Genomic DNA, 25643 nt, shown 5'->3' on the forward strand with positions numbered 1-25643 from the left:
TGAACATCGGAAATGAAAACATGCTAGAATCGACGTCATGACTTCACGCCACTATCCAATGAGAAGAGATGTTGGCGGGAAGAGACGTGCAGCCCCGCCCCAGGTGCACCCCCGCTCAAATCTGCAGGATGCAGCCAGGTGCTTCTCCATACTCTCGCCAGATGGTGCTAATCTGCTTAAAACATTTTTTTTTTTGAAGGCCTAGACTCTATATTAAACTAAAATACTGCATTAAAAAAAATATATATATATATATATATATATATATATATATATATATATATATATCATTTTTTTTATAATTTTCAATGGCAAAAATAGACCATACATATTGCATAAATATTATAATAAATAATATATAATAATATATATATAATAAATTCAATAAAATACAAAATTAAAAAAGAAAAAATATTATAGAACAAAAATAAATTGCATTGGTTTTACTGGGATGGAGGAAGTTTGATTTTTAGGTGTCCGGTCACTTCTGACCGGGAAGGCCCAGGGTGTGACTCCGAAACGAAGACTGTCTGAGGATTAAGCTAGGGGCTTAAAGTGATCCTTAAGCTAGGGGCTATCTTTACTAGCATGCATACTGTAAACATTCTTTGTTCCTATAAAATAACCAAAATCGAACAGAAATCACACACACAAACCAGATATACTTGAATCCTGCATTTATTGGCTTCTTGAATCAGATGAAGAGATGTGTTTAGTTTTGTTTGTCTCGTAGCTCAGAATGAGGAAGTATACGCAGACAGCGTTATTGCAGAAGGACAGCCTTATGGTCATGTGGTTCACGTGGTTGATTGACAGCTTTACAAACTAATGATATCGCACTGATGCAGTAATGCAGCATAATATGAAAGACTTCGTCTTAGGTTTAACAACCTATGAAACTAATAATGAACAATATAAAACTAACACGACATAAGCTTAATTTAAAATGGCTTAGGAACTATTGGCTATTTAGAGGTGGATAAACGCTATTGTGTCTGGCGCCCTGAGATCACTTGGACGTGGCTGTGTTACAAGAGGTATAAACGATATAAATACTGTTCGTTTTCTCACACAAACCGCTCATTTCGTGTCTTAGGCCATCAATGTGTACTTACGATGGGGAATTGTTTAATTTGGACGATGGGGAATTGTTTAATTTGGACTCTGTGCATGCTCTTTGAGACAGTGACCATAGACCTGCATTATCTGACTGAGAGACAAGAACGGTTTGACCTAAAAATATCAAAATTGAAACTACTGCGGAAACAAAGACACCTACATCTTGGATGCCCTTGAGGTAAGCTAAAACATACCAAAATTTAATTTCAAAGTGAACTATCCCTTTAAATGTCCTAATTTAACCACGGCCTAATCGTGGCCTAATCTAAACCCTGTCTGTGAAACCAGGCCTAGAAGTGCTCTTATATCAGGAGTAATCTCTTAGAGATCTTTCACAACATCTAAAGCACATTAGATCCTCACAGTGCGTCTGTATGCCCAATTACCGGAAATGTTGGCATGTTTAAAGATGACTGAGGTCTACTAAAACTGTTTCACACACGTCAGTTTCTCTGTGGTTTTCATGATGAATGCAGGATGAAGTCTTTACACCCTTCTGTCACTCTTAATGTATATGTTTATATTAATATATGGATGTGTCCTCTGTCATCTGTGTTTCTCTGCTTATCTTTCACACATATCTCAACACTCTCCGCCCTGTTAGCAGTGCAGATCTGGGTGGAACCGTTAGAGAATAAGGAAGAAGAAACATGAGAAAGACTGACGGAGGATCTGTGCACTTCTAATGATAGTGACTTACATCACATTCAAGAAACACATTTGATCAGTTCTTGCTTTCACTGGATCGGGATCGGATCTGGTTTATCTCTGGATATCTGAGACTGAAGTCAATCTGGAATGAAGGCTGCCATCATCTTCATCTTCATCACCCTCTGCCTGATCTCAGGTCAGTTCTTCACTGCTCAGTCTGGGTCAAATAATATACTATATTACCCAGATTGATGATATATAATAACCCAGAGCAAATGAACTTGTGTTTGGCAGGTCAAGTACTTTGTTTCAGTGTGTTTGGATGCACTGGAGGGAGTTTAATGTTCAAGTGCATGATCTCAAACCAGAGAGAGACTAATGAACAACATAAAGGGAAGTATTTCTGCAGAGACAGGAGCTGTAAGATGGGCATCAGTACTGATGTTCAGAGGCGATGGGTTTATAACGGGAGATTCGCTCTGTATGATGATGAAAACAGCAGATTCTTCACAGTGTTCATCAGGAACCTCAGCAGAGAGGATGATGGGGAATATACATGTGGAAACAATCAGACATGGAGTCATTATGTTAAGTTAGTGGAGAGTAAAGGTACGTGTGACACTTTATAACTTCCTACAGCAATTATTTATAGTACTATAAAAGGTGCAGTACAGAAGATTTTGAGTAAAAATGAACAAAAATGAATTGCTGAAAAAATTTAAAACCGTTTCCATGCCTTACACTGATTCAAAATGGTCAGATTATAATAATAATCCATAGTTCGAGCTGTCAGGTTGGATTATGCAGGGAAAATGTCAGTTTTATGTTGTGTCATTCTTCTTTGCATGTTTCCTTTGTAAAAAGAAAAAATATATATGTAACTTCTGTGTTCAGATTACATTTTCAGATGTGTGTTTTTCTGTCAGTATGTCTTGACGTAGGATGTCACGACTCTGATCTCGGGCAACTTTAAATATACCTAAAAACAACCACAATACACATTAAAAGGAAAACACTGCAAGGATCATGACGTTGTATGTTTCACACAGAGATGGCGATAGAGAGGCCAAAGTTCCCTAGTGCACCTTTAATAACACTAATAATATTTTAGATTTAAGTTCATGTCACAAGGTTTTGTTGAAATCATTTTCAGAGTCTCGTTGTGGGACGTCTGTTATCCTGGACGGGTATCTTGGACAAAAGACGATTACTTTCCGCTGTGAATATGATGAGAAGTTTAAAACACACACCAAAGTTTTCTACAGACTGAACGAGGATCCTGTCCATGTTCTGAAGAGTTCACGATCATCACAATCATCTGAGGAGAAGTTCAGTCTGTCTGACAGTCATGAAGATCATTTTACTGTGACCATTAGAGATATTTCTGCAGAGGACGGTGGAGTTTATTTATGTGGAGTGGAGAGAGGCGGGTCAGATCAATCAATTACTCACATAACCTTCATTAAAGAGATTCAGCTGAATGTTTCTAGTGAGTTTAGTTTCTTTTAACTAAAGAATCATTACAGATCTAAATAAGGAATGTAAATCCCTCCTGACTTTTAATAATGTAATAAATCAACAAATAAATCTCATTTTGCAGGTAAAATCACGTCTGTCCAGGTTCAGGCCTACTCCAGTAAATCAGTCTTCATCACGTGTAAATTTCCACAAAAATTCAAAGGAAACAAGAAGTTTATCCAGAAAGATTCACCACAGAAGATCTTCGTTGATGGACAGAATCAGTGGGTTCGTCGTGATAAAGTGCTCATGTTTGATGATTCCAGTGAAGGACGTTTGAAGGTTTTCATCAGTGGTTTAACCGCGGCTGATGAAGCGACGTACAGATGTGGAGTGAATATCACTGATCATGATCTGTTCACTGAGATTACACTGACAGTAAATCAAGGTAAAGAGCTTCTGGGAGGACCTTCATTTTAGAGACTTAAAATAAGAAAAAAATATATATTTTTGATATTAATTTTTTTCATATTTTGTGTGTATAGTTGATCATTTTCCTGCATCAAGCAACACATCTGCTATTATTGGTGAAAGTGTGAAACTCACCTGCAATTTCCCCGAGAAACACAACGAGACCTTCACACACATCTGCAAAGAGAACAAGGAGAAGATCTGTGAAAGCATCAGTTCATCAGAGAAGAAACGCTTTGAGTTTTCTGCCGGTCCAGCAGGAGTTTTCACAGTGAGCATCAGTAATGTGAGCGTGAGAGATGCTGGAGTTTACTGGTGTGGAGCCGAAACCAGAGACACACATCTGACTTCTGTCTCGCTCACCAATCAACATCAACTCACTTTAACTAATACGTACAGTGACCATAAATCAAATAACATATGCATAAATTACAACATATAAATACTTCTCCTTTTCTTTGACTATTAGTGCCTCCAGTGGTCGGACGTGAAGGAGGTTCATCTGATATCAAATGCCCTTATGATGGAAACCATTCAACAGAAGTAAAGCATCTTTATAAAGGAAAGTGTTTCACTAAAGATGCTCAACATATCATTCAATCCGATGAAGCCCATGTTAATAAAACAAAGATTTCAGTAAAGGACGAGACTCAACTCAATCTCTTCACTGTGACCTTGAGTGACCTGAGAGCAGAGGATGCTGGGATATACTGGTGTGCAGTGGGAGAAGCGTTTAACATTCCCATTGAGCTCATGATCGTCCTGAAAGATGGTGAGAGTGTTTTCTGGGGATCATCTCAATGTTTTCTGTCATCATCCTCATGTGTTTGTTCTCTCCAGCGCTCTTCACTCAAGCGTCTGTCGGAGGATCGGTGTCCATCAGCTGTAAGAACGTCAGGAGTCAAACACAGAGGCTTTTCTGCAGAGGAGATCAGCCCAACATCTGTGTCCGAGACGGAGTTCGTGTTTCATCCGATACGAGAACAAACGGCCGATTCTCTCTGACGGACGAAACCTCAGCTGGAGTCTTTACTGTGAACATCAGCAATCTGACAGAAGAGGATTCTGGGAAATACTGGTGTGCAGAGAAGACTTCTGGGTCGTTCGTATTCACTGAAGTTCATCTACGTGTGACTCAAGGTAAAACATCTTTCAGCACAATGGTGACCAGAAAAACTCAGACATACGAGAAAACCTTTTAAATTCCAAAATAATAGAAAATGAAACACTAACAAATCTTCCCCTATATTAATATTGAGCAAAACATTATTTAAAAAACATTAAATAACTCTTAATTTTAACATACTCTCCTTTAACAGTCAGAAGCAAAGCATGCTGGGAACTCAGTTGTAACTCATTCCATGAATGTGTGTGTGAACAGTGAACATACATTCACATTTATATGGGAATATGACTGTGCAAAACATGTACACAATAAAGGATAAAACTTTCTGATTATTACATGTAATGCTGTTTTTGTCTTAATTTATAAATGCTTTTTATGTATTTTTATATTGCAGTATATTGAAAAACATAAGCACTAGTTTCCCATATATGTAAATATATTATGTAATATATCACATTATATTTTGCAGTATATTCCCATATATTTTTGTTCCGTATAGATCATGCTTGAGTCACACACGGTTCTCTGCAGCTTTTCTTCTTACAGTGTGTTCATTTTTGGGTGAACTGTCCCTTTAAAGCAACATGCTGTGGTAAAGTCTGCAGATTAAGCCTGATGAACATGAAAACCACAGAGAACCGGAAGCTACCAAAACCATAGTAAAACTTGTGTGTTAGTTTTTTTTTAGTTTAGCACAGAGAAAGCATTTCTGTTTACAGATGTGCAAAACCCTCACCTTACTGCCATTTCAAACACACTTTTTTGTTTTTTTGTAGCACAAAATATGTTTTTTAACATTCTTGCTGCTCTTTTCCATACACTGAAATAAGTTTATCTGAATTAAAATTGTTATGCACTGTAAAGATGTCTTGGCACATACTTGATATCATCGGATACGAATTTGCTACAGTGCTATGCATAAGTTTAGACACCCATGCTAAAGTTGACAAGTGACAAGCGCGCTCAAGAGACGCTGGCGCGACCACAACATTGTCCGACATCAAATGGCAAACGTGATGCAAGCGGAACGAAACTGCTCGTTATTGTGTGGTTGACGGACCGTTGTTTATCAGTTTGGACCAGTGCAGCGCGAGCCGATCGTGATCATGCGACACTGTTACTACACAGCGCTAATAAGAGATCCAGTAAAGAAAGCATTTGAATTCGCTACTTAAGTAATAACATCACTGCGAGATCTAGTGAGAAACATTCACATTTCTCCGTTATTAACAGATCAAACAGTGCGTGGAAGCCAGGAAGAAACATTGTGCCATGAATGAACTATCCAGTGTCCACAGATCTGCAACATTCACCATGGATTTACTGTAGTAACACTCACTGCAACCATGGAAGTTTGGCAGGAATAGGCTATAATGCTTTCAAGTAACATTACGTTGGTTTTATTTTGACATTATGAATAAAATTGCTGCCCTCAAATGTTAATCTGAACTAAAAATAGACCTTTGTTTATAACTACTACAATATTAGGCTACATTTAATTTTTTCCAAGGAGCTGTTTTGTTTTATATGCTCATAAGAAGAGTCTATTATAGCTCCATCATCGCTCAAAGTAAAAAAAAAAAAAAAATCGTACTTTATTATGTTAGTTTTAATTAAAAAAAAAAAAAAAAATCTCTGGCATTTGTTCACAAGTTCTTTTAAATGACACATGCCCTTTTGTCATTATTTGGGTAGCACACATTCGGAATGCCTTCTGCAGAATTCAAATGAGCCATTTTAATCTAGATTAATTCCAAGATTACAAGTGAGATTAATCTAGATTAAAAAAAATGAATCTATGCCCACCACTAGTTTCTAAACTTATGCATAGCACTGTATTTGCAATTAATCATACATTTGAACAGTCACATTGTTGTTGAACTGAATCAACACTGAACTGAATTGAGCTGAATACTGACTCTATTGTCTTTATAAAGCTGTTTTACGGCCCTCATATAATCATTGCAACATACTACTTTTGTCAGGCTTCTTGGGTAGGCTGAAGTAGGAGACGAACACGAAGATTATGAATTCCAAGGTTTTAATTCTAAATATAAACAAATACAAACAACAAGGGAGCGTGCGCTCAGAACAAAGATAACCTAACATTAAACATTGACCGACAAGTGATGAGTGAACAGAAGGAACTTAAATACACAGACAGATGAACACAAGACAGGTGATGCAGATGATGATGACGAACAGGCGGGTAATGAAGGGAGTGAGTTCAGGTGTGGAAACAAGGAGGATTCTGGGAACTGTAGTGCAGACAGGACGATGACAGACGGTGAATGTGACATTACTCCCCCCTCCCGGGAGGCGCGTCCTCGCGCCGTAGAAAGACCAAAGGGGTGGGAGGGTGGGCGCCCTGGAGGCTGACGGGGAAGACAAGGCAAGGGAGACAAGGCAGGAAGCCTCCAGGGCGGAGCAGACTGTGGGTGTGGTCACGGTGGAGCAGGCTGTGGGCGTGGCCAGGACGGAGACGACCCCTCGGGCGGCCACGGCGGTGAGGACCCTTCGGGTGGCCAGGGCGGTGATGTCCCCTCAGGCGACCACGGCAGTGAGGACCCTTCGGGTGGCCAAGGCGGTGCGGACCCTTCGGGTGGCCACGGCGGTGAAGACCCTTCAGGTGGCCATGGTGGTGAGGACCCCTCAGGTGGCCAGGACGGAGCCCTATGGCCCCCCCCCCAAAAAATACTTGGGAAAAGTCCCGGGTACCAGAGAGGGCTCGGTGCTGGGCAGATCCAGCGACGAGGGCTCGGTGCTGGGCAGATCCAGCGACGAGGGCTCGGTGCTGGGCAGATCCAGCGACGAGGGCTCGGTGCTGGGCAGATCCAGCGACGAGGGCTCGGTGCTGGGCAGATCCAGCGACGAGGGCTCGGTGCTGGGCAGATCCAGCGACGAGGGCTCGGTGCTGGGCAGATCCAGCGACGAGGGCTCGGTGCTGGGCAGATCCAGCGACGAGGGCTCGGTGCTGGGCAGATCCAGCGACGAGGGCTCGGTGCTGGGCAGATCCAGCGACGAGGGCTCGGTGCTGGGCAGATCCAGCGACGAGGGCTCGGTGCTGGGCAGATCCAGCGACGAGGGCTCGGTGCTGGGCAGATCCAGCGACGAGGGCTCGGTGCTGGGCAGATCCAGCGACGAGGGCTCGGTGCTGGGCAGATCCAGCGACGAGGGCTCGGTGCTGGGCAGATCCAGCGACGAGGGCTCGGTGCTGGGCAGATCCAGCGACGAGGGCTCGGTGCTGGGCAGATCCAGCGACGAGGGCTCGGTGCTGGGCAGATCCAGCGACGAGGGCTCGGTGCTGGGCAGATCCAGCGACGAGGGCTCGGTGCTGGGCAGATCCAGCGACGAGGGCTCGGTGCTGGGCAGATCCAGCGACGAGGGCTCGGTGCTGGGCAGATCCAGCGACGAGGGCTCGGTGCTGGGCAGATCCAGCGACGAGGGCTCGGTGCTGGGCAGATCCAGCGGTGAGGGCTTTGTGCTGGGCAGATCCAGCGATGAGGGCTTTGTGCTGGGCAGATCCAGCGACGAAGAAGGCTCTGAGCTGGACAGGACCAGCGGCGAAGAAGGCTCTGAGCTGGGCAGGACCAGCGGCGAAGAGGGCTCTGAGCTGGGCAGGACCAGCGGCGAAGAGGGCTCTGAGCTGGGCAGGACCAGCGGCGAAGAGGGCTCTGAGCTGGACAGGACCAGCGGCGAAGAGGGCTCTGAGCTGGGCAGGACCAGCGGCGAAGAGGGCTCTGAGCTGGACAGGACCAGCGGCGAAGAGGGCTCTGAGCTGGGCAGGACCAGCGGCGAAGGAAGCTCTGAAAAAAGGTCAATTAAGTCCTTCTCGTCCGGACTCTGGCTGAGGACAGGAACAGGAGACACTGGGCAGACAGTCTCTGGCTTGGCGGGCACGGCGCATACTGCTTTGGACTCGGCAGATCTAGCGTGAAGTGCGGGCTCGGCTGGACTGGCGTGAAGTGCTGGGTTGGGTGGTGTTCTGGACCGGGTCGCAACACTCTCCAGACACCGGGTTACCGTCTCCTTCCAACTCAGTCCGGTGGTGTCTGGGAGGTTGAGAGGACGATGGAAAGAGGCCCCGATCCAGAACAGGGTGCTGAGGGTTTCGTCCTTCAAAGAGCTTAAGAGGGCGAGCTGCCAAAACTCCTTGGCAAAGCTCAGGATGTCGTGGTTCTCCTGAGCCACGAGGATGAATTTGAGGTGTTCATCCATTACCTTGGTCGGTCAATCTGTCAGGCTTCTTGGGTAGGCTGAAGTAGGAGACGAACACAAAGATTATGAATTCCAAGGTTTTAATTCTAAATATAAACAAATACAAACAAAAAGGGAGCGTGCGCTCAGAACAAAGATAACCTAACATTAAACATTGACCGACAAGTGATGAGTGAACAGAAGGAACTTAAATACACAGACAGATGAACACAAGACAGGTGATGCAGATGATGATGACGAACAGGCGGGTAATGAAGGGAGTGAGTTCAGGTGTGGAAACAAGGAGGATTCTGGGAACTGTAGTGCAGACAGGACGATGACAGACGGTGAATGTGACAACTTTGTCTTCGCTCAAGGGTAAAAAGAATTCTGAAATACCTTTGCAGTGATAAACTGTTAGCAGATGTCCCAACACCAGACACATTTAGATGTTTCCTTCCCAGTCAACACTTGGGGTCATGATCACAGTGACATCTCACCATTCTCCTACAGCGGGATGGGCAACTGCTGTCCTGGAGGGCCACTGTCCTGCAGAGTTTAGCTCCAACCCTGATAAACTCTCCTGTCTGTAGCTTTCTAGTAATCCTAAAGACATTGATTAGCTGGTTCAGGTGTGTTTGATTAGGGTCCCAGATGGACAGCAACCATCAAAATAATGTTAATGTGTCGATGTTAACTGTATTGAATCAACATCTCTTTTGCTCCAGCAATTAATGTGGATTTTTTTTTTCATCCATAAATCAATGGTAATGGTGTTGAATCATTGTTACAATGTGATGTTGGTTCAACGTCATGCTTGCACTCTCAGAAAATGAAACAACCATTACAACTGACTTAAAGCCACACAGCCTGAAATCAACTGCAAATAAAAGAAGACAATAAATCTCTCAAAGCAAAGCACTAGCCTAATAAATGTGACTTGAAATGAAACGTCACATGGGCACTTTTATGGCTTTTTTTTTTTGTCCTTTTGGGAGCTTGACTAGTTGCTGTCTGCTACAGAAAATATTCTTCAGATAATCACATTTGTGTTCCACAGATGATCTGAGTAAATAATGACTGAATTTGTTTCTCTAATAAATTTGACCAACAGCGCGCTATGATTGTGTATTTTTAGAAACAATGTCACATGACCCTGAAAGAGAAACCTTCCAGGATAAGTCTGGTATATCCGTTTCGCATTTTGAGTTCAAAGTTATCTCATGATATAATCACGCATTTAATGTACAGCATGTGTAAGAATGTAGTTGAACGTAACATTCTCACCTTGTTTCTCTGTGAAAATCTCTTTGTGTGATTTCAGGTTCCCCTGTGATAGCTGCGGTTTCTGTGGGTTTGATCCTGCTGGCTGTGTGTTTAGTGCTCATGTTGCTCAAAATAAAATACAACCGTAAACATGGTGAGACACACACACACACACACACACACACACACACACACAGACACACACACACACCACTGCAGATTTAGTACATCTGAGTGTGTCGCCCTCTGCTGTTCTGAAATACACACACAGTTAAATGATCTCTCATTGTCTCAGTCTGAGATGTGGCTCTTGTTCACACAGGCATCATTTCATCATCAGACAGAAGAGAGACCGGAGATCATGAAATGGTGAGTTTCAGAACTGATCTGTGCTTCATGATGTCAGATAAGTGGGCATGTTTGCTGTACCTTTGAACTGAGACTTCATGTTTGGGGGATTTTGCTTCTCTTACAGGTTCAAGACTCAGATCCTACATCAACTCCTCTATATTCGACAGGCCAGTTACCCACAATCCCCTCTGATTCACAGAATCCACTTTACTCGACAGGCCAGTTACCCACAATCCCCTCTGACAGGGTCCTTTACTCATCTGTCAGTTTCCAGAATCATGAAGAGTCTCTCAGCAACGCTACAGTCTCCTTCAGCAAGAACGAGGTTCACTCTGATTATGCATCTGTCAAACACAGCAACACACCAAACTAAACTTACCATTAGAGTTGTGTTTTACTCAAATCTAGAACCGTGTCAGTCACTGAGAATAATGACTGAGCCACGTGCAATAATTCAGTGTCATTGAACAGGTTCTGGATCAGTTATGAGAACAGGTTCTGGATCAGTTATTAGAACAGGTTCTGGATCAGTTATTAGAACAGGTTATGGATCAGTTGTGACACTTACAGGTCACTGTTGGGAAAGAAGCTGAAATGTTTCTCTCAGAGACACAAGGAAACATTGACTTCTCCTGAAAATGTTAAACTGATGACAGAACTTATTTTTAAAAATCATCTTTAATCTTTGTCAGCATCAGTCACCAAAAGTGGCGCATTATGTTGTGAGCAATAAGCCAATCTGTGATGAGCACATCAGCTCGGAGGAAGAGCAAGACAATATTCATAACGATTATAAATGTACTTGATGTCATAAATGTCAGTGTTTTAATGGGATGTCTATCATGCAGAAGCCTTCTCCACTGTTAAGCTTCACCAGTGCGTCGGCGCACTGAAGCGTTTTTTATTTATTTAATTCAAAATTACTATCAGATTTAATGTTATACCTTGACAAACTATACATCATTAAAAAGATATAAGACTCAAGTTTCAGTATTTGACCACTATTGTATTCTGAGAAACTCATAGTGACAGTTATGTCTTAATTTGTGTCAGGAGTTATGAAATGAAAAAATGAGTCGATACCTTTAATATGAATTATGCGCGTCAGCCGCTCCCATTCATAATAAACTCCCGTGCTGTCGTCATGACAGCGATACACAAAACAACGTCCCTCAGGGCTTTAGCTAAAAAATGTGCAGATTTGGAGAAATATTGATAGATTCTTTTAGATTTACATCATATTTCTATAGACAGGAATAATATTTATTGAATTTATACCCAAATGCGTCAATGTAATCTTTATGAGCGTTTGGTATTCTAATTCACAGTGTTTTCAATTCATACCAATAGCCTGAGGGCGCTATATGCACAGTAATATAGTCCATATATGAAACATGAAGAAGAGCCATGATCATGTGACATTCCAGGAAGCCTCGAACACACACAAAGCTACAGAGTTCGCGCTGTAAAATGCAGATACAGATGTTTTGAAGACAATAAACATGATTGCAATGATATCTGATTTGCCTGTGTTCTTCAAGCCATGCCAGGTATTTTCATAATAAAAGATTATATTTATAATGTAATGCTAATCTATATAGACTTCATCATTGTGCATAATACTATCAAATAATATATTTTCTGTCTGATTTTTTTATCTGAAGCTAAATTAGATCACAGAAGATTATTTAAAACATTCGGCTTGAGTTATAAAGTACGTTTTGAGCATAAACATGGTTTTAATCTCATATATTGTCGTGTATTGATGGTGTGCTAAGCTAACATGCTAGCTAGCCCTAACTGTTAGTCACATGACATGGTCTTGAAAAACATTTAACTAAATACAGAGTTTTGGGCTTATTATCTTCAGATTTTAAACATAAAATGTTTAGACATGTGGCTTTAGCTGTAGTGCATTTCTAGATTGCTCCAGTGCCAACTTCAATTTTATTTTCATGAGGATGTTTCATAAAAAATAATTTCTAATAACTTTACAAAACTTTGAAGCTATTTATAACAATTTTTGTCATTACGACAATAATTAATTCTACATTTACAATAAACTGCCAGGTGTCAGCTTTCAAACGAGATCATACTTGTGCTTTTAGTACAAAGGGTTCATGAACTGTATCTGTTTCAGTTTGGGTATGTCATTTCTGGGGATTTTTCAAAAGTGGCGTTGCAGCTTAACAGGTTAACCCTCAGGTGCTCTTCTGTCATTTCTGACCGAAAAATGTTCTGTTTTGAATTTCTAAAAATCACAGCTTCATCGGAATGTTATGAAACTTGGTGACTTTTATGGCATTAGATATGTGAACACACAAAAACATTGAGGACATGATCCGAGCATGCTAAGTGGTCGTAAAAAAATGTAGTTCCTTTTGTGCTCTTCCGTCAAAAATGATCGACCATAGGATATTAATGGAAAATTGACAAAAACACAAAATTCTGAGAATTTGTGTGTGTACAATCTACAAATCGGCCATGATGCAGAAAAAAAGTGCTCAACAATGAAGGGGTGACACTCTAAAATATCAAGAGTGCAAAACAGACACACCCACACACACATACAAACACACTTTTATACACATACACACCAATGAATTGTGATTAAAAATAAATCTTTTCAATCACAGCTTCATCGGAATGTTACGAAACATGATTCGAGCAGGATAGGTGGTCGTAAAAAAATTTGTCACACTTGTGCTCTTTGGTCAAAAATGAAATTGACAAAAACACAAAATCACTACAAATCGGCCACGATGCAGAATAAAAGTGCTCAGCAATGAAGGGGTGACACTCTAAAACATCAATAGTGAAAAACATAACATAATTAATAATTATAATGAATATATTACTGTATAATTTTTTTTACGAATCGTAATGTTACCTGTAACAAAATGCTTTCTCTGTACTCAGGTCTGACTGTAAAAAAAAAACAAATTCAAATTTATAAAAAAAAAAAATGTATAAACCTTGGCAAAAAAAATTATTTGAGAATTTCTAAAAAATACATTCAAATCCACATCTTAAAAGTAATAATTTGGTCCCAAAACAACTAGAGAATTCACAAACCTCTCCATAGAGAGCTATACAGGCATCTAGTGGTAAACCCATGCAATAACATGTAATATTTAATTTTTATCAACAGGTGGCGCTAATCTGACTTCAAAAAATATATATTTAAAAGGCCCAGTCTCTATATTAATCTGAAATACTGCAATAATTGAATAAATATTGTAAAAAAAAATTGAAAAAAAAAAATTGTGTATTATTTTCAATGGCAAAAATTAACCATAAATATTGCATAAATATGAATAATTACCATCAAATCCTCTCAAAATACAAAAGAAAAAATATTATTGAACAAAAATAAATTGCATTGGTTTTACTGGGGTGGAGGATGTTTCATTTTTAGGTGTCCGGTCACTTCTGACCGGGAAGATAACAAGTGGGATTCCGAAACGAAGAACACCTGAGATTTAAATGTATTTTAGAAATGTGAAACTCAAGTGAAGTGCCTGAAAGGCAGTAATAGATATTTAAAAAATTTAATTACATTACTTTTAAACTAAAAAAAGTAACTAATTACATTGTAACTTGCCAATACTGAGCAGCAGAATACATTTCAATCTTCAAAAGAACAAATTAAAATACTGTTAGTAACTTGTATTAATGATTGTGCTTGTGTTCTGCTTTGATTTAGCAATATGTCTGTATTATTCTCATCATTTTCAATAAAGATCTCTGCTGAATAAATGTATATTTATGCAATCCCGCCGCCGTTTTCATCGATCACTCTGGTATCCAGATTTAAAGGTTCAATAGGTCTTGGTTTGCTGATTACAAGTTTATAATAATCAATGCCAAAGAGATCGGGCCACAACCTAACACTTTTTGACTTTCTCAGTTTGTGTAAACCTGCTTAGTGTTCAGAGTATTTATTTTTCCCTGCATTGATTTCACAAGTCTAGTACAATTATGTGGTTTTGTTTCATTCATACAGTGTATACTTTTTTCTTGATATACCCCGAAAGAATGGAAATGAAATGTGACAACATGCCCCACCTAACATGTGAAGGGCACATTGTAACATGACCATGTGACAGCTTAAAATGTTATCTGCTCTAATAAAATAAAAAAAACATATCCAAGATAAACTCAAATATTTTGTCAATAAAATACAATTCTTAACTTCTTCATATAATGGTATTTTTTAAATCATTAAAAATAAAATATTTTTGTGACAATCAAACACACCGCAAAACACAGCTATACAGCATAGTTCAAAACAAAATAATAATGAATAATTTCTGAACATTGACTCAGTCTTTATTCATCTTTTTCTCATGGTTTCTCAAATGAATTCATAAAAGTATAGAATACTGTAGAATGGAATAGAATAGAATAGCATATTTCTAATAGGGGCTCATTGTAACGCAGTGTTACAATGTTTCCCTCCAGCGCAACTGGGATTTAAACCTGACAAGTGTTTTCTGCTAGTTAGATCAGCATTAAAGAACCATATCAACTGTTAAATAACAGATATTATAGGGCTGGACAATAATTCAATATCAATATATATCGCGATATAATTTTTTTCAATAACGGTGATATGATTTTTAAACACATTTCAGATATTTCAATTTACATTACAGGCATGGGCTACGTTTACGTTTACGTTATGGATGACGTTCACGTAATTTTTACTGTGTGATAAATATAAGCAGCACGGCACACAACGGCCAGGATCTTCTGGCCCGTCGAATACCTTGGTCCACAGCGGGCCAGCTCGGGCTAGAGGAGTGGTTACGAACAGAGGCGGAGTTTACCTGAGTCTGGAGACGCCAGCGCCGGATGATTCTGTCAGCTAACATCAGCATTGAAGACTTTTAAAATAGTTTACCTCAAAACTCACTTTCATGTTTGAATAACCTCTGTTTGTGATCTGATGTGGATTCTGATCACCGTATAAGGTAGAAATATTTATACCGATGCAAAAGACTATGCACGGTAACCATTACCATAGTAAACATGGTAAGAAGAAATCAGACCAATCATAATGGCTATCACAATCATGTTTTTATTGTATCTGTCAGTAGCCTACATCTCGTCTCTTTATACCGGACTATCATAAAATAAAGCAACTTTTATTTCGGGAGCTTCCTCTGTTTCTCTGACTGAAAATATCTGTAGCCTACTGGGAATCGAGAGAGTGCTAAAGCCAGAGGTGGGAGTAAGTCACTAAATTCAAGTCTCAAGTCAAGTCCAAGTCTTAACATTGCAAGTCAAAGTCAAGCCAAGTCATTCTGTTGTAAGGGTCAAGTCAAGTCAAGTCGCAACTTAGTCATCAAGTCATACCAAGTCACACACAGGCTCGTTTTACACATTTTTTAACTCTGGGACTTTTATTTCTTATTTAGACACAGAGGGCTGATGGGTAAAAAAAAAAATTAACTTGTGTGTAATAAATAAAATATTGTTAAGAAGCACATTAAATGCTCTAAAATAAAAATAAATTAAATGAACACAAGTAAACAAGAATTAATAAAACTTTTCCCATCTTGTGCTAGCCCTACATAGTTATTTTGCTGTGATGTCCTCTATGAAAGTGTAAACGAAACAAAAACATTAAAAATGTCAATTTAATCCAATTAGGCCAACGTGAACACACTCAAAAAAAAAATGTCTAAACATAAGATTTATGTATTTAAATTGCATATAGATCATGCTTCACTGAGAGACTCTTCATGCTTCTGGAAACTGACAGACGTGTACAGGAGCTCATCAGAGGGGATTGTGGGTAACTGGACTGGAGTCGATCCACATGATGAAACGATTCCTATGTGAACAAGAGCAGAGAAAATGCGAGGTTAAACTGAATGTGTGTTAGGTTAGGGTAAGGGGCTAGAGATTGCATTGTGTCAATTAATGTCCTCATAAAGATAGATGTACAAGAGTGTGTGTGTGTGTGTGTGTGTGTGTGTGTGTGTGTGTGTGTGTGTGTGTGTGTGTATGTGTGTGTGTGTGTGTGTGTGTGTGTGCATCTCACCATGGTAACAGCTGTATTTCAGCCAGCCGGATCAAGCCCTCAAACAGAAAACAGAAAGGCCTGAAAACACACAAAGGGATTGTCAAGGTGAGACTATGACATCATGCACAAGCATTCATACACACACTGTACATCAAACACTCGTTTCAGATCACAACTCAAACTGAGCAACGGATCTGTTGGATCTTACCAGACTTTCCTTTTTCCATTCAATAATGTCTTACAAAAGCAGAGTATAAAAAGGGGCTGTTAAGCTTTAAAAAAGCACCACAGAACTGCCCATGTGACTTATTTCATGTCTTGTGAAGCAGTAAAATATGACGAAACAACGGACACAAATTCATCATTAAAATCACTTGTGCATCATATATACATGCTATCATCGGTCAGAAGACCTGTCCAGACCTTAGCTTTTCAGTGCATAACGATTTCAATGTGGATCAGTTTTGTATTTTCATTGTATAGATAAGATCTGCGTGAGTGTTCAGAAAATATCCTTTGTGCTCCACACAGACAAAAACAGACTTCAATACACAGTCAGGCGGATCTAAACACTTCTGTAGGCAGAACTTACTACACTAAAAAGCTAAAACACAAAAGCCGCAGCCAGTTTTACTTAAACAAGCAGGTTTTAGATGTGTCATGTTGTCTGTGGTCTTCAGCTGGAGTGAAGATGACTCTGCAGACTTTCCCACACATGATGCTTTAAAGACACAGTACATATAAAAAGGATCAAACTTTTCTTTCTTTTTTTAAAGAAATAAAGCTGTAGAAAGTATCATGATTACGATTTCTGCTTCTCTAAAAATAATTGTTGCAATATTGGGCCGTTGTTATTTATTCTGAAAACTTTATTTATTTTTTACATTCAGTTATCTTGCATTGGTAACAAGCCTTCACAATCTTTAATGCTTGCGGTTGCCAGATGTCAAGAGTTTAAATCCCCAAACATTTCCTCTTAAAAAGGAAACATTTTATGTCTTAGTTTTACGTTATCTTTGCAATCTGTCAACCATTGGCACACACACTCTCTACACTGTGATTGACAGCCGGATATCCCAGATCTGAAAACACTGACAGACAAGTTGGAGTTTCTCGATCTCCATTTGAGATATTCTGTTAGATGAAAGTGTCGTTCAGTCAGTCTGCTCTGTCACGAGCCGCTTGTGAGAATTAATCTGCGATCAAACCTTCACTGATGAATTGTAATAAATACAAATGGATCTCGACTCTATTGTTTGTGATTGAGGTTGCTGAATAAATGCACTTATATTCATATCTGTGTGACGATACAAAGTGCAATATTAGCATAATTTGGAATTGTTATTATTAGGAATTTCAATGTTTAAGGCTTTGAGAGTGTTAATGTATATGATAAATATAATAAATCATGATTTTTGCTAACTTGTGAGTGCAATAAATGTGATTAAATGTAAAAAATTAATTTCTGAAATTAGAATAATCGTGACAAATGATCGCAGTTATATATATATTTTTTTAAGTAAAACAATTGTGATTATCAGTTTAATCAATCTTTTACCTGCGATCACATGTAGATGTGCTCAGGATGTGAAAAGGAAAACTGGGTCGAGCTGAAACTAGCAAAACACACTTGCGTTGCGCGTAGCGCTGCATTGCACTGTGTGTATTATAGGCAGAGGTGTATAGTCCAGGGGTCAGAAAGTAGAAGTCCTGCCATATGTTTATTCCTCAGTCATCTGATTTCACTAATTAGTTCTCTCTCCTGCTGAATTAGCGAATCCAGGTGATTGGAACAAAATACTGAGGAGGACTTTTACTTTCTGAACCTGGACTTTACACCTCTGCATAGCATTGCCACATGTCAGCCAAGAGCAAAGAAATAAACCAGAACTGGACCTTATCGTAGCCACAAAACATGTGTATAATAAATATGAAGTCATCTCAGCTTTAATAAGCCTGTTAACAAGCAGAATCACTAGCTGAAGGAAAGAGAAACACAAGAACTACAACTGACTTCAGCCACAGTCTCAGATGAAATCAACTGAAGAGAAAAGAAGACATTAAATCTGTGAAGATCTCAGCAGAGGAGGATTAAACAACTCCACAAACAGCATTACCAGCTTCACTATTACTAACCAGACTGACTTTATTTCTGTCAGACGTCTACAGAAGTTCTTATTAAGAATTAACAGAGGTTTAACTCTAATGTGTTTCATTTGAAGTCACCATAAGAGTGATTAGTGTTTCCATTAGTTGGGCTCTTAACTCTTATTATACCTTTTGTCTTTAATTGGCCGCTGTGACAGAGTGTTTGTCAAACACATTTGCAGCAGCAAAGAAAGCTAAAGTGAAATGAGATCAGGTGATGATGGTTACCTGTTGATGGCTTTATAGTCATCAAGATCACAAATAGAGTGTATTGGTTATGTTAAAAAATCTCACAAAAGGGATTTTCATGGAGAAACAAGGTGAGACTATTGTATGAGTATTCTTACACATGCTATACATCCATCACTCATCTTTGTATCATAAGATCACTTTCAACTCAAACTGAGCAACAGATCTGCTGGATCTTACCAGACTTTTCTTCATCCTGGGATGTTTCTCTTTCAGGGTCAGGTGACGTTGTTTCTGTAAATACACAACCATCTTTATCTTTATATCATATGATCACTTTCAACTCAAACTGAGCAATGGATCTGCTGGATCTTACCAGACTTTTCTTCATCCTGGGATGTTTCTCTTTCAGGGTCGGGTGACGTTGTTTCTGAAAATAGACAATCATAGAGCGCCGATGGTCAAATTTATTAGAGAAACAAATCAGTCGTTATTTACTCAGATCATCTGTGGAACACAAATGTGATTATCTGAAGAATATTTTCTGTACACTGAAAACAGACAGCAACTAGTCAAGCTCCCAAAAGGACAAAAAATCAATAAAAGTGCCCATGTGACTCGTTTCATGTCAAGAAAAAAAAAAGTAAACCCATTGTAAATGTCTGCTCTGCTCATCCAGCACGAGTTCACAGGAATCCCAGTTCACTGATCTTGTGATGATGGCGGAGGATTTGTTGCACAACAGAGCCTGAGCGTCTGACAAGTGTCTTATCTTGGATAATGCGTGATTAGCACCGCCGCTCCCTACACAGAGTACGCGCGATCACAAACCCGAAAGTGAAAGTAAAACACAAGTTCCCTGATACAATAGCCTGTCTCCCAATATCAAACCTATCTCTGGACTGTGTTGTTGTGGCTCTGATCTCTCTTTTGGTCTCTGTTTGCACTTTGAATACTGAGAGAGTATTTTGATTATGGTTGCACTTGCACTTGTGGTTTGCATTTAATAAAACTTATTTTATTTTGGTTATTTGTAGTGTTTTTATTTCTATGTTCAATTTGTGGAAATAAGTTAAAGGGGGGGTGAAATGCTCATTTTCACTCAATCTCCTGTTAATCTTGAGTACCTATAGAGTAGTATTGCATCCTTCATATCTCCAAAACGTCTTTAGTTTTATTATATTTAGAGGTGAAAGATTGGCTGTACCGAGTCTTTCCGGAAAAAACCGAGCGGCTGGGGGCGGGCCGTGTGGGCGGTGTGCTATAGCTGTGCTAACTGATCTAACAACAACACAGAGAGACATTTGAAGTAGTTTACTCACCGTGACTGCTCGATCCTTAAGCATTAGACGATCTGCAAATAAGTCGATCTGGGCTTTGTTTATAAAACAATCATCGTCGAAATGCAGGGAACAAAGAGTCGTGCACAACCTCCGTTGATGCTCTGGAAAAACAAACTCCATCCACTATTCCCTTAACGCTGGGTTCTTTGGGAATCTGTGCAGGGTTGTCTTGCCCTGCCAACCAAAAACCCACTTCTTTGGTGACATTGACTTCCCTAAAAGCCGAGCATAGCGCTTTGAGGTAACGTACTGCTTTCGCTCTCTTCTCTCTCTGGTCTGCGAGTGCGCGCGCGCGGCCGCGGAGAAGTGCCCTTAGGACCCATATAAGGAAATTCCGCCCTATCTTACGTAAGACAGAGCCATACTCGAAAAAAACTTTCCGAAACTTGTGACAAACCGGAAGGAGTATTTTTGGAACAAAAATACTCCTTCAAACGTACAACTTAACTTTTGAAACTTTGTCCATGTTTAGCATGGGAATCCAACTCTTTAACAGTGTAAAAAACTCAGTATGCATGAAACAGCAATTCACCCCCCCTTTAAATTAGGAGGTCACAGCCTCAATCAGAAGCTCATAATTAATGTACAGTAAGGTCTGAAGAGACTCATGTGAAATCATACAGGAGAAAAGCCAGTCAGTTGAGTTTGTGGCTAAATATTTTACAGTGCTTGTATATTGTTGTCTTTCAATGCATTTGATAATTCATACTCAAAGTAAAACTGAAATGACATTCATTTCAAAACATTTCAAAATGCACCTGCAGACTTTTTTTCCAGTCATGACTTTTGTCAGTGAGGATTTCTATTAAATATTGTGCAAAAATCTCATCTCGTTCTTGTGAACCCAATCTCGTGTCTCGTGAGATTAGTGTCTCGTCACACCCCTAATTACTTCCCCTTCATTTGAAATCAAATAGCTGTGATTTCTTGTAGCATCACTGCATCAACAGTAAGAGAATTACAATCATATAAATGAAGTTCCAAGTGCCAAACCACAGGGAACACCGATCACCATAATGGTGAGTTCAAACTAAAACATTTTAGGAAAATCAACATCAGTTTATGAAGTCAGCTTATGTGATGACTCAAATTTGTCTGTTGTATTGACAATTCAACATTCTAGATGACTGCGGGATACGAGTGAATGCAACTAAAGGAAGAGAACTGCAGAAGTGAAGGAAATTAGTGGAAAGTCTATTAAAAACTAAAAATCTTTTTTTTCTTCTTTTTTTTTTCTTGACAAAATGGCACTCAAACCAATCAATTTATCTTAACTTGGGTTTTCTGAGTAAACAAGGAATAGTATGTGAATATTACAGATTAAGTCAAATTAACAAAAAAATGTTCGTTTTGTTGGATTTTACAGTTTTCCTAAAATTCATTCTGTCATCATTTACTCACACTCTTATTGTTCAAACCTGTATGACTTTATTTCTTCACAATATAAAAGAAGATATTTTGAAGAACATGGTCACCGAACAGCATTGGACCCCAATGACTTTTCATGGACAAAACAAAACATTTCTCAAAATATCTTCTTCTGTGTTCATCTGAAGAAAGCCATATTTCATTTCTTGGTGAACAATCCTTTTAATGAAAGAGTATTTTACCTTGAGTCACACGTAGATGAACTTCAGTGAATACGAACGACCCAGAAGTCTCCTCTGCGCACCAGTATTTCCCAGAATCCTCTTCTTTCAGATTGCTGATGTCCACAGTAAAGACTCCAGCTGAGGTTTCGTCCGTCAGAGAGAATCGGCCGTTTGTTCTCGTATTGGATGAAACACGAACTCCGTCTCGGACACAGATGTTGGGCTGATCTCCTCTGCAGAAAAGCCTCTGTGTTTGACTCCTGATGTTCTTACAGCTGATGGACACCGATCCTCCGACAGACGCATGAGTGAAGAGCGCTGGAGAGAACAAACACATGAGGATGATGACAGAAAACACTGAGATGATCCCCAGAAAACACTCTCACCATCTTTCAGGACGATCATGAGCTCAATGGGAAGGTTAAACGCTTCTCCCACTGCACACCAGTATATCCCAGCATCCTCTGCTCTCAGGTCACTCAAGGTCACAGTGAAGAGATTGAGTTCAGTGTCGTACTTTACTGAAATCATTAGATTATTAACATGGGATTCATCGGATTGAATGATTTTTTGAGCATCTGGAGTGAAACACTTTCCTTTACAAAGATGCTTTATTTCTGTTGAATGGTTTTCATCATAAGGGCATTTGATCTCAGATGAACCTCCTTCACGTCCGACCACTGGAGGCACTAATAGTCAAAGAAAAGGAGAAGTATTTATATGCTGTCATATATGCATATGTTATTTGATTTATGGTCACTGTACGTACTAGTTAAAGTGAGTTGATGTTGATTGGTGAGCGAGACAGAAGTCAGATGTGTGTCTCTGGTTTCGGCTCCACACCAGTAAACTCCAGCATCTCTCACGCTCACATTACTGATGCTCACTGTGAAAACTCCTGCTGGACCGGCAGAAAACTCAAAGCGTTTCTCCTCTGATGAACTGATGCTTTCACAGATCTTCTCCTTGTTCTCTTTGCAGATGTGTGTGAAGGTCTCGTCGTGTTTCTCGGGGAAATTGCAGGTGAGTTTCACACTTTCACCAATAATAGCAGATGCGTTGCTTGATGCAGGAAAATGATCAACTATACACACAAAATATGAAAAAAATTAATATCAAAAATATATATTTTTTTCTTATTTTAAGTCTCTAAAATGAAGGTCCTCCCAGAAGCTCTTTACCTTGATTTACTGTCAGTGTAATCTCAGTGAACAGATCATGATCAGTGATATTCACTCCACATCTGTACGTCGCTTCATCAGCCGCGGTTAAATCACTGATGAAAACCTTCAAACGTCCTTCACTGGAATCATCAAACATGTGCACTTTATCATGATGAACCCACTGATTCTGTTCATCAACGAAGATCTTCTTCTGTGAATCTTTCTGGATAAACTTCTTGTTTCCTTTGAATTCTTGTGGAAATTTACACGAGATGAAGACTGATTTACTGGAGTAGGCCTGAACCTGGACACACGTTTGACCTGCAAAATGAGATTTATATGTTGATTTATTACATTATTAAAAGTCAGGAGGGATTTACATTCCTTATTTAGAGCTGTAAGGATTCTTTAATTAAAATAAACTAAACTCACCTTGAACATTCAGCTGAATCTCTTTAATGAAGGTTATGTGAGTAATTGATGGATCTGATCCGTCTCTCTCCACTCCACATAAATAAACTCCACCGTCCTCTGCAGAAATATCTCTAATGGTCACAGTAAAATGATCTTCATGACTGTCAGACAGACTGAACTTCTCCTCAGATGATTGTGATGATCGTGAGCTGTTCAGAACATGGACAGGATCCTCGTTCAGTCTGTAGAAAACTTTGGTGTGTGTTTTAAACTTCTCATCATATTCACAGCGGAAAGTGATCGTCTTTTGTCCAAGATACCCGTCCCGGATAACAGACTTTCCACAACGAGTCCCTGAAAATGATTTCAACAAAACTTTGTGACATGAACTTAAATCTAACATATTATTAGTGTTATTAAAGGTGCACTAGGGAACTTTGTCCTCTCTATCGCCATCTCTGTGTGAAACATACAACGTCATGATCCTTGCAGTGTTTTTTTTTTATGTGTATTGTGGTTGTTTTTAGGTATATTTATAGTTGCCCGAGATCAGAGTCGTGACATCCTACGTCAAGACATACTGACAGAAAAACACACATCTGAAAATGTCTGAACAGATAAATTAATAAGAATTAATTAGTTATTAATTAATGTAATTGAATTAATAAGTTACATATATTTTTTTCTTTTTACAGAGGAAACATGAACATGCAAAGACATAAAACCTAAAACTGACATTTTCCCTGCATAATCAAACCTGACAGTTCAAACTATGGATTATTATTATAATCTGACCATTTTGTAAGGCATGGAAACTGTTTTGATTTTTTTTTTCAGTAATTAATTTTTGTTAATTTTTACTCAAAATCTTCCGTACTGCACCTTTAATACTATAATAAATAATTGCTGTAGGAAGTTATAAAGAGTCACATGTACCTTTACTCACCACTAACGTAACATAATGACTCCATGTCTGATTGTTTCCACATGTATATTCCCCATCATCCTCTCTGCTGAGGTTCCTGATGAACACTGTGAAGAATCTGCTGTTTTCATCATCATACAGAGCGAATCTCCCGTTATAAACCCATCGACTCTGAACATCAGCACTGATGCCCGTCTTACAGCTCCTGTCTCTGCAGAAATACTTCACTTCATTAGTCTTGCTCTCCTTCTTGTACATGCACTTGAACATTAAACTCCCTCCAGTGCATCCAAACACTCTGACACAAAGTACTTGACCTGCCAAACACAAGATCATTTGCTCTGGGTTATTATATATCATCAATCTGGGTAATATAGTATATTATTTGACCCAGACTGAGCAGTGAAGGACTGACCTGAGATCAGGCAGAGGGTGATGAAGATGAAGATGATGGCAGCCTTCATTCCAGATTGACTTCAGTCTCAGATATCCAGAGATAAACCAGATCTGATCCTGATCCAGTGAAAGCAAGAACTGATCAAATGTGTTTCTTGAATGTGATGTAAGTCACTATCATTAGAAGTGCACAGATCCTCCGTCAGTCTTTCTCATGTTTCTTCTTCCTTATTCTCTAACGGTTCCACCCAGATCTGCACTGCTAACAGGGCGGAGAGTGATGAGATATGTGTGAAAGATAAGCAGAGAAACACAGACGACAGAGGACACATCCATATATTAATATAAACATATACATTAAGAGTGACAGAAGGGTGTAAAGACTTCATCCTGCATTCATCATGAAAACCACAGAGAAACTGACGTGTGTGAAACAGTTTTAGTAGACCTCAGTCATCTTCAAACTTGACAACATTTCCGGTAATTGGGCATACAGACGCACTGTGAGGATCTAATGTGCTTTAGATGTTGTGAAAGATCTCTAAGAGATTACTCCTGATATAAGAGCACTTCTAGGCCTGGTTTCACAGACAGGGTTTAGATTAGGCCACGATTAGGCAGTGGTTAAATTAGGACATTTAAGTAGCTTTTATAAACGTGCCTTAGAAAGAAAAAAACACTGCTGCTGTGCATCTCGAGACAAAACAACGACAGTTTATTCATATTTGAAAAAAAGCCAGTTCAAGTTTAATTGTCTTTGAAACTGGGGTCAAGTGTCATTTGCATGTCATTTATTACGA

At 39.4% G+C, this 25643-nt stretch overlaps 2 protein-coding genes across 4 annotated transcripts; one reads left to right on the forward strand and one right to left on the reverse strand.

Moving 5' to 3' along the window:
• Positions 1–1748: 1748 nt before the first annotated feature.
• On the forward strand, positions 1749–12153 carry LOC308687525 (polymeric immunoglobulin receptor-like). Its single transcript, XM_081360124.1, has 10 exons — positions 1749–1966; positions 2065–2379; positions 2924–3259; positions 3371–3676; positions 3774–3970; positions 4169–4471; positions 4540–4839; positions 10347–10442; positions 10611–10657; positions 10764–12153. Coding segments are annotated over exons 5-10 (996 nt in total). The 5' UTR covers positions 1749–1966; positions 2065–2379; positions 2924–3259; positions 3371–3676; positions 3774–3969; the 3' UTR covers positions 11013–12153.
• Positions 12154–15703: 3550 nt separating this feature from the next.
• Positions 15704–25164, reverse strand: LOC308687486 (polymeric immunoglobulin receptor-like). 3 transcript variants are annotated; one of them, XM_081360058.1, is made up of 11 exons: positions 24863–25164; positions 24469–24764; positions 23541–23876; positions 23127–23429; positions 22715–23029; positions 22332–22634; positions 21964–22263; positions 19387–19440; positions 19251–19304; positions 16692–16751; positions 15704–16481 (listed from the first exon to the last, which is right to left on the reverse strand). In XM_081360058.1, exons 2-10 carry the CDS (start codon positions 24509–24511, stop codon positions 16723–16725), a joined length of 1737 nt encoding a protein of 578 aa, XP_081216184.1. In that variant the 5' UTR covers positions 24512–24764; positions 24863–25164; the 3' UTR covers positions 15704–16481; positions 16692–16722. The 3 variants fall into 3 exon arrangements, 2 of the variants coding, with proteins under 2 accessions (XP_081216184.1, XP_081216183.1); XM_081360057.1 differs by having other exon boundaries at positions 24459–24764; positions 24863–25080; XR_014029750.1 differs by lacking the exon at positions 16692–16751 and having other exon boundaries at positions 16370–16481; positions 19256–19304; positions 21937–22263; positions 24459–24764; positions 24863–25057.
• Positions 25165–25643: the final 479 nt, after the last annotated feature.

The sequence above is a fragment of the Scardinius erythrophthalmus genome (genome assembly GCF_964197995.2).
Source record: "Scardinius erythrophthalmus genome assembly, chromosome: 3".
Taxonomy (NCBI): domain Eukaryota; kingdom Metazoa; phylum Chordata; class Actinopteri; order Cypriniformes; family Leuciscidae; genus Scardinius; species Scardinius erythrophthalmus.

What these genes read in the sequence shown, in the direction of transcription:
- LOC308687486 (XM_081360057.1), bottom strand. Translation starts at nt 24,911, where the DNA reads ATGAAGGCTGCCATCATCTTCATCTTCATCACCCTCTGCCTGATCTCA. An exon ending in CATGATCGTCCTGAAAGATG is followed by an intron (nt 22,264 to 22,331) that starts GTGAGAGTGTTT and finishes TGTTCTCTCCAG; the next exon opens with CGCTCTTCACTCATGCGTCT. An exon ending in TCATCTACGTGTGACTCAAG is followed by an intron (nt 19,441 to 21,963) that starts GTAAAATACTCT and finishes GTCTATTTTCAG; the next exon opens with AAACAACGTCACCCGACCCT.
- LOC308687525 (XM_081360124.1), top strand. An exon ending in CATGATCGTCCTGAAAGATG is followed by an intron (nt 4,472 to 4,539) that starts GTGAGAGTGTTT and finishes TGTTCTCTCCAG; the next exon opens with CGCTCTTCACTCAAGCGTCT. An exon ending in TCATCTACGTGTGACTCAAG is followed by an intron (nt 4,840 to 10,346) that starts GTAAAACATCTT and finishes GTGTGATTTCAG; the next exon opens with GTTCCCCTGTGATAGCTGCG.